The sequence below is a fragment of the Nicotiana tomentosiformis genome, chromosome 6 (assembly GCF_000390325.3).
Source record: "Nicotiana tomentosiformis chromosome 6, ASM39032v3, whole genome shotgun sequence".
In the NCBI taxonomy this organism is placed as follows: Eukaryota; Viridiplantae; Streptophyta; class Magnoliopsida; order Solanales; family Solanaceae; genus Nicotiana; species Nicotiana tomentosiformis.
The window spans coordinates 92,521,592-92,530,422 of NC_090817.1; the positions used below are offsets into that span (position 1 = coordinate 92,521,592).

General features: G+C 35.5%; 1 protein-coding gene across 1 annotated transcript; it reads right to left on the reverse strand.

The window, feature by feature from the left end:
- Positions 1–1,081: 1,081 nt before the first annotated feature.
- On the reverse strand, positions 1,082–2,809 carry LOC104094651 (zeatin O-glucosyltransferase-like). Its single transcript, XM_009600619.4, has one exon. It carries the CDS (start codon positions 2,742–2,744, stop codon positions 1,200–1,202), a length of 1,545 nt encoding a protein of 514 aa, XP_009598914.2. The 5' UTR covers positions 2,745–2,809; the 3' UTR covers positions 1,082–1,199.
- Between the last annotated feature and the right edge of the window lie 6,022 nt (positions 2,810–8,831).

The window sequence follows — 8,831 nt, forward strand, 5'->3', positions numbered from 1 at the left end:
ATCCTCTCTCTTTGGTTACCTGCCATGTAGGTTTTCCGTTTATGCAAAGACAAAGAAAAATCTTGGGGTTTATTAGGTTAGTAACTCACATTAGCTGTAGATCTAAAGGAAACTAAAATATTAGCTAAGAAGTCCCTACAGACGGTGTCAAACTATTTGACCAAAAATATAGATTTTGGTTCAACCAATTAGATTTAAATAAAGAAGAGTCAATCTTAGCTAATGATAATATCCTAAAGACAAAGCTATCGATTTTATAACAAATAACTTGTGTATTTGTCCGGATGGCAATGAATGTAAGCAATAATATCAGTATTCAATGATCCAAAAAGATGAAATATGGCATTAAATAGCAATAAATGGTATTTAAATAAATAAAAACGTGTGAGTCACCCGAAAAGGGGTGAGATCTGTGAATATCTTTTCTGACAATGATGAATGATTGATGAGCCCTTTGAACACTCAGGTTGTTCTTGGATCCAGTGGAAAGAATAGACAAGGATCTTAGCAAAAAGGTTATTTTTGTATGCTTGTAATAAAGCCAGATTCTCTCTATAAAGTCAAAGTGTTTTTTACAAATGATTATCTCATGTCCCCTATCATTGTGTCTCTTTTACTCATAGGGAACATGTTCCTAGGAACCGTAATAGTACATGTACAGAAAATATCCACTAGAATATTATCGTTAGTATCCTATCTTGAAACTATCCATTATAACTCTATCAAGGAAGCTCGACCTTGACCTTGACCTTGATCTTTAATGACCTCTCGACCTTGACCTTGATCTTTGATGACTTCTCGATCTTGATTCTTGCTAACTCTTCGACCGCAACCTTCATTGTTTCTAGAATCACTTCGACCTTAGACAAGCCTTCGTTGGAGTCGTATTGGTGACACATGAAAGCATGTGAATGCCTCCTTAATGCTAACATGACTTAATCATATTTGAGATAATTTTTTACCCATACAACTTTGACAAACTAAAAATAGAAATAATTTTAAAGTCTCTCATATAACTTGAACCACAGATCATGCAAATTGTAACAAAAGTAATAATGCTAATTAATTAAGAGTTCCTGCTTTAGCATATTTTTCAAAGTTAGAAATGTTACTACTAAAAAAAAACTAATTCCAGATGGTATAGAAAAGTTAATACTACTTCCAGCATAACATCGATCATCATTAATTGAACAGAACAGTTATCTTCTGATGTGAGCAATAAAGGTATCTAACTCTTTCCTAGTAGCACCACCATCCACCATGGACTCTTTGATTGCATTGCCCAACAATTTGGCGTTCTTCCTCATGTCATCTCCTTCTAATGAAGTCATTAATCTTTTCACAACATTTTCAATAGTCATTGATGAAGTTAAGTTATCTTTACTATCCCATTTCCTCACATTCAAGCCTATTCTCAACACCTCTGTTATAAGCACAGCATTTCTTGGCTGGTCAACTTGCATAGGCCATGCTGCTATTGGCACTCCCATAGTAATGCTCTCCATACATGAATTCCATCCGCAATGACTCATGAACCCACCAGTTGATTGGTGTGCCAAGATTTCCAATTGGGGTGCCCAATCTTTCACTATAATTCCTCTTCCTTCTAATCTTTTTTCAAGCCCTTCTGGCAATTGAGCTTCTACCAGTACATTATTTTCTTCTGTCGAAGCGTTTGCTTTGCGATCATCAGCAGTCCTTAATAACCATATGAATTTTTGTTGGCTTCGCTCTAAACCAATGGCTAGCTCATTGATTTGGTCGTGTGATAAAGAAACCGATGTTCCAAACGATATGAGTATCACTGAGTTTGGAGCTTGTTTGTCCAGCCACTCTAGACATTCATGTCGACGTACAATTATTGGACCTTTTTTCTCCATAATCACCATTGGATTAAAAGGGCCAAGAGCCCATTGCTTATCATTCCCCATGAACTTTGTAAGTAAATCAAGATAAGGACCCTCTATCACTCTGCTTGTATCATGAATATCTCCACATTTGATCTTTCCAAATTCAAGTTGCTTCTTAAGAACTTCCAAGATTTCAGGCGGGTAAGAACTTTCAATGGATGGAAGGTTTTTTAGAATCTTCATTTTCCTTCTAATGTTAGGTGATGAAAATATCAAACTCGAGACCTTTAGATTGGCAAAAGCTTTCATAAATGATTTCAAGAGTCTTTCACTTACCATCGTAGGATGATTCGTCTTCACGTAAGCCGGAAAAAGCTTTGTGATGGCATCCCAAATGAACGAGTAAGTATTAAAAGCTGAGCTACCGTGGAAACAGTAAGCTTCCATATTAGGTATTAAACGTACATCTTGAACAGTACAAGTCATTAGGGAGTCGTAAATAATTACCACCCTCCTATACTTAGCAGACACTTCTTTTAGAAAGGTAAAAACAGGTTCACGCAGCTGTAAAGTTGCGTGAAATAAACATGTCATAAGCTCTGTGCGAGATATTTGAGAAGAAATATTTAGTGATGGTGGTACTGGAAATTCTTGAAAATAGATGGTGGACCTTGCATTTAGGTCCCAACCATGGACGCGAAGCTTTGCTTGCTTGATATGATCTTCAAAGCCAATATAATGTATTGGTAAATTATAAGACGATAAAAGACGAGAGAGATGGAGAAGTTGATTGAGGTGCCCTTGTACTGGAAAGGGCACCATCACTACAGCAACTTGTTTTTCTAAGAAATCATTTTGGTCATGGCTTTGATCTAAAGAGGCGCAACCACCCATTTTAAACGTCAAGATGAAATAATTGGCTTTTGCTAGTCTTTACTTATGTCTTGTGTTGGAGTTTATACAAGAAAAAGCTAGCTGTCTGGGATTTGTAAGATCAATGCCAAGATTTTGCGTCCCATTGAGATATACTTAATCAATAGTCTATCACTTTTCATCCGCTAACTTTCTAAGTCGCAAAGTGCAAAAGTAGCTTTCAAACGATTAATAAAATGTTAAAATATACACTCCTATTAAAATAATAAGCAGTGTTGTGCATCTACGGATTTGCTGTATTGCCAAGCTGTGATATATGCAATTGAGGGCTATTGCGTAGCACGATCTAAAATGCATTTTGCATTTAGTAGAGATACATATTATTGTTCGCTTGTTGCCAGATACTGATCTTAATGACAAAGACAAAGACAGGGTAGCTTATAATGGCAACTGCATTGCACGATATAATGCAATCTGATCTGATACTTGTATTTTGGGAAAATATTTGCACGTCTGCTTCAATGATTGAGTGATCAATATATTTGATTGTACTTAAGAATTTCGGGATACACCTGCAGAATATATACAAAATGTTTTCTACATTATATACATAATAGAATTGTATTCCATTATTAATTGATAAGTCCCATCTCTCTGTTTTGTGTTCGAATTTTCTTCTATCATCAAAATACTGCTTATAGTGCTCCACCTCAAATTGAGTGTTGTGTTTCGCTTATCTATCTGGGGTTGAATTTCATTATCTTTGACAAAAGAACTTCGAGGTGCATTATAAATAGTTAAATAACAGACCCACATTATATTTTATTCAGCTCAGGATTGAGATATCGTTGTTACTGTTATAACATGGTCTAAGTAAATTGGTGCTAGATCAGCGAAGTAAAGTATTTTAACTATCTTGAAAATAACATAAACGCTTGTATATTCACAAAAAAATCAAGACATCAAATATTGTCTTCCTCAAAGCGGAAGTGATCAAGGGAAGTTATTCCTCATTATCAACTCGAAATATTGTCTGGCTTCATGGAGATCAAATATCTCCCACGAAAGTCTGCATTATCATCCGTTCGAGTAACATGTTGTGAAAGAAACAAACCCACCTGTAAATGAATAGTGAAAGAAAGAAAAAAAAGTCAAAGAAATATTTAATGAAGAAAGAACAATATGCAAAAGGAAAAGAAAGAAATGTATGTTGCACCAAAAGTTAGCGGCAATAAATTCACATTGTGAAAAAAGAAGAAAATGTATGAGTTAATATTGGCTCATGTAAGAAAAGAAGCAGTGTTCATATTCTGATATTTGCCTATAAATAGGCATCCTTGTCCTCAATTGTAAATCATCCCTCAAATTTTTTCTTTCTCTTCGGAGTAACAAAATATTTTCTGTGTGTCCGTGGAGTAGGCAAAAATTGCCGAACTACGTAAATTTTGTCTTATTTTGCGAGTTTTTATTATTTTTCTCTTGAAATTATTATATCCTTCATTTAGTCTGACACGCTTCCCAACAACTGGTATCAGAACATAGACAATGCGATTCTAGTTGAAAAGTACGGTATTGGCGCAATGTACTATTCACATGAATAGTGCAACATTATTGCTCATTAATACTAACACTATTCACAATAGTGAAGTACTATTCATTTATAGTGATAGTACTATTCACCAATAGTGATTATTGTCTACCTTACGGTTAGGACATTTTTTCTTACACATAGTAGTATTTGCGGTTATTATTCACAAGTACTATTCACATTTAAAAAAAATTGTGAAAAATGGCATCTGAAGAAGGGAATGTTAAGATTGACAAGTTCAATGGAAAAGATTTTGGATTCTGGAAAATACAAGTAGAGGATTATTTGTACTAGAAAAAAATTATACTTGCCACTCACTAGGGTAAAACTAGAGAATATGGCCAAAGCGGATTGGGATCTATTAGATCGCCAAACTTTTGGTGTGATTCGTTTGACGCTAACACGAAATGCAGTGTTTAACATCATTAATGAGAAGACCACTGCAAGCTTGATGAAGGTGTTATTAAATATGTACGAGAAGCCATTTGCTTCAAATACAGTTTATTTAATGTGTCGATTGTTCAACTTAAAAATGACAGAAGGTGAAGGTGGATCTATTACAGAACATATCAATGAGTTTAATGTAATATTAACTCAATTGAGTTCTGTTAATATAATATTTGATGATGAAGTCAGGGCGTTGATTCTACTATCATCTCTACCGGAGAGTTGGTCTGTAACTATAACTGTAGTTAGCAGTTCATCGGGTAGTACCAAACTCAAATTGGAGGATATTAGAGACTTGGTTCTAAGGGAAGATATTCGTCGGAGAGAAACAAGTGATTCCCCAGGATCTTCTTTTAATACCAAAAGCAGGGGGAGAAGCAGCCAAAGAGGACAAAGTCATCATGGCATATTAAAGTCAAGGAGAAGAGGGCAATCCAAAAATTGCAAAGACATTACTTGTTGGATTGGGATAAAAAAGGTCACTACAATAGTCAGTGTAAAGAACCAAAGAAAAGAAGGATGAAAATTCAGCAAATGTAATTGCTGAACAAGTCAGTGATGCAATAATTTAATGTGCAGATATTCCAGTAAAATCTTGGATTTTGGACTGAGGTGCATCCTTTCATTCTACCTCATGCAAAGAATTATTGCATAGTTATATTACTGGAAAATTCGGGAAGGTTTATCTAGTAGACGGCGAACCTCTAGATATTGTCGAAAAAGGTGAATTTCATATAAAGACTTCATAAGGGACGCTATGAAAATTACAAAATGTCCAGCATGTTCTTGTCCTCAAGAAAAATCTAATATCTATATGTCAGATTGATAGTAAAGGATACATAACACTATTCGGTAACGGATCGTTGAAAAAATTCAAAGGAAATTTGATTGTGTCACAAGGCTTCAAGAAGGAAACATTGTATGCAACCGCAATAAAAAGATATACTATCATAGTCGTGACACAACATTGTGGCACCGAAGGCTCGGACATATGAGTGAAAAGGGAATAAAGTTATTGGCATCGAAAGAAAAGTTGGAAAATCTAAAGCATGTTGAATTAGGTTTGTATGAAGATTGCATTTATGGGAAACAATTAAGATAGTAATTTCTTAAAGGCGGGAAGGACGCCAAAGAAAGAGAATCTGGAACTAGTTCATACGGATGTGTGGGGACCAGCTCCTATAACTTCTCTATGAGGCTCATGTTAGCCCCAAGGTTTCATATACTAATTTTGATGATACCAAACCAACATAAGATTTAATCAAAGAACATTTACTAGTGGTAAATTTATTTTATTGGTACATGTTTATTATAGAAAGCAGATGGAAGAATAAGGGTTGATTTACTACAAAATTAAAGAAGAAAATATCTGCAATGCATACTACTTTTATGGAGGATATTATTGAGATTTATTGGTATGATTTACCTTGCTAAAAGAAAGTTTCAAAATGTATCAAAGAAGATATGAAAAAGAATTATAGAATATCTTTAAAAGATTGGTACAAGAAAAATAAAAGGAAAGAAATTAGAAGATTGAAGGCGATAACATGAAATATTTTAATAAGGAAATGTGCTATATGTTGATTAAGGAATATTGTGACTATTCAAAAGGACGGAGAATGTCTACTAGTGATAAGAGACATCATCATATATAGATTATGGATGAAATTAATAGCAAAGCAAAAGAAGACTTGGAAAACCTTCTAGTACCAACTCTCTGAAGGAAAGAAAATTACCCTTAAATTAAGGGAATGCCAAATTCATGTAGTGCACATGAAAAGGTCCAAGTTCATCAAAGAATAAAAAAGGATTATCTAAGATTATTCCGTAATGAGGAGCTGTTATTTTCCGCCAATATTACTGTATTTGTAAATAATAATTCTGGAAAATATAAGTTATCGTAATGAAACAGTAATTAATTCGGGCCCACTGAATTCACATTGTTTCCTTAAGGAATTTAATCCCCTCCTAGTACCCAAGGTTATGGATTATTTCCTCCCAGGATAGAACGAATCACATACTGGTATAGCGGTACTTCAAACCCCAGTATTTCAGCGAACACAAAGTTCGGTAGCAAATCACACTTATAGTTGCTTTGTTTGAAGTTAAAACAATGCAGAACAAAGGAGTAGAAACTCAGAAAATAGTATGAAAATGCTGAGAGGAATGAGTGCAATGTATAGCCAAAGTTGAGCGTTTTCAGTTTTGGTGTGTGTTGTGTCTTTCTTCAATAGCTGCTGCACATATTTATAGCAGTCAGCTTTAAAGATGAACGACCCTCCACCCTCCATGGTGGAGCATGCACTAGCTTGTTTGTGGAGCAAGCACTTAGACATGGTGGGAAGAGCATTAGGCGGCTTCTATTACAGCTGGTGGTCAATACACGGATTGGAACATATCTGTTACAAATGCGGATAATCTTATGTTAATATTTACTATTAACAAATAAATTTGGTCCAAAATATTAATCAATAAATCGATCATTTGACCAAATCCAAATCCAAATCCAAATCCAAATCCAAATTCGAATCCGAATCCGAAGGCGAAGCTGAAGCCGAAGCCGAGCCGAGCGAGCGAGCGAAGACGACGCGAGGCTTGCTTTCTTCTTAACTCCTTAAGAGCTACAAGAAGAGCAATTATATATATACCCACCAAAAATCTTTTTCTCTTCCAATATGGGACAATGTCTCATTGTCAAGAAGGGGAAACTTAAAATTTTACTCAAAAAATTCATTTTCCCTCCATTTTCCATTCACCCTCATTTTAAGACTATTTTATCTTAAATAAAAAAAACCTCAACAATCCCCCACATGAATGGGGAATGGCTATATCACGGAAGTATGTATGAAAAAACTGTGTGATTTGCAAGTAAGGATTAATCGTATCTGGATATGTAGGTTTCCCTTTGAACTTTCCGTAGTGAACTTATGTCGGATATACTCGGTCAATCGATAGATTTGATATCTTTGAACCGTTGATCTTTGGTGTATACCTAGACAACCATAAGTCACACAATCAACCCTTAACCGTCTTTGGTTCTCATTGTTGTGTTCGTTTCAGCCATGAACATCGCCTGGTTTCATAAGTGCGTAGAGAACTGGCCTTACAAAGTTCTCCTTGAAGCGCCTAACACTTCACACTTACATAGGTGATTCCTAAACGTGTCATCCTGTAGATACACTATTTGATATACCCCGTATCAAATTTAGAAATCATTAAAAAGCCTTAATGCTTTATCCTTGGTACTGAGCATTGTCTCATCACGAGAACGGATTAAAATTTTATTTGACAATGTTGAACCGTCATTAATGACTTTGTTTGATCTCCTTGAACCTAAATCTTGGGATCTCCAGTCTTCTAGGTAGAGTTACCGCCACAATGACTTGTTCTCGGCCATAGCCCCATTCCCCTTGATGATTTCTCAACTACCTCTCTAGTTAGGCCTTTTGTAAGTGGATCCGACATATTATCACTTGACTTTACATAGTCAATCGTTATAATTCCTCTAGAGAGTAATTGCCTAACGGTTTTATGTCTTCGTCGTATATGACGAGATTTATCGTTATACATAACGCTCTCAGCCCTTCCAATTGTCGCTTGACTATCACAATGTATGCATATTGGTGCCAACGGTTTGGGCCAAAATGGAATGTCTTCCAAGAAATTTCGGAGCCATTCAGCTTCTTCACCGGCTTTATCTAAGGCTATGAATTCAGCCTCCATTGTAGAGTGGGCAATACATGTTTGTTTGGACGACTTCTAAGATGCCGCTCCTCTACCAATAGTGAATACATATCAACTCGTGGACTTAGAATCAGTTGAACCGGTTATCCAATTTGCATCACAGTATCCCTCAATTACCATAGGGAATTTACTATAGTGCAAATCAAAGTTCTGGGTATGTTCTAAATATCCCAAAACTCGTTTCATTTCCATCCAATGATATTGGCCTGGATTGCTCGTATATCGACTCAGTTTACCTATAGCACAAGCTATATCTGGTCGTGTACAATTCATGATATACATTAAGCATCCCAAAACACGAGCATAATCCAATTGTGATATGCTTTAGC

Excerpts from the sequence above, each read along its gene's own strand:
- LOC104094651 (XM_009600619.4), bottom strand. The coding sequence starts at position 2,744 with ATGGGTGGTTGCGCCTCTTTAGATCAAAGCCATGACCAAAATGATTTC.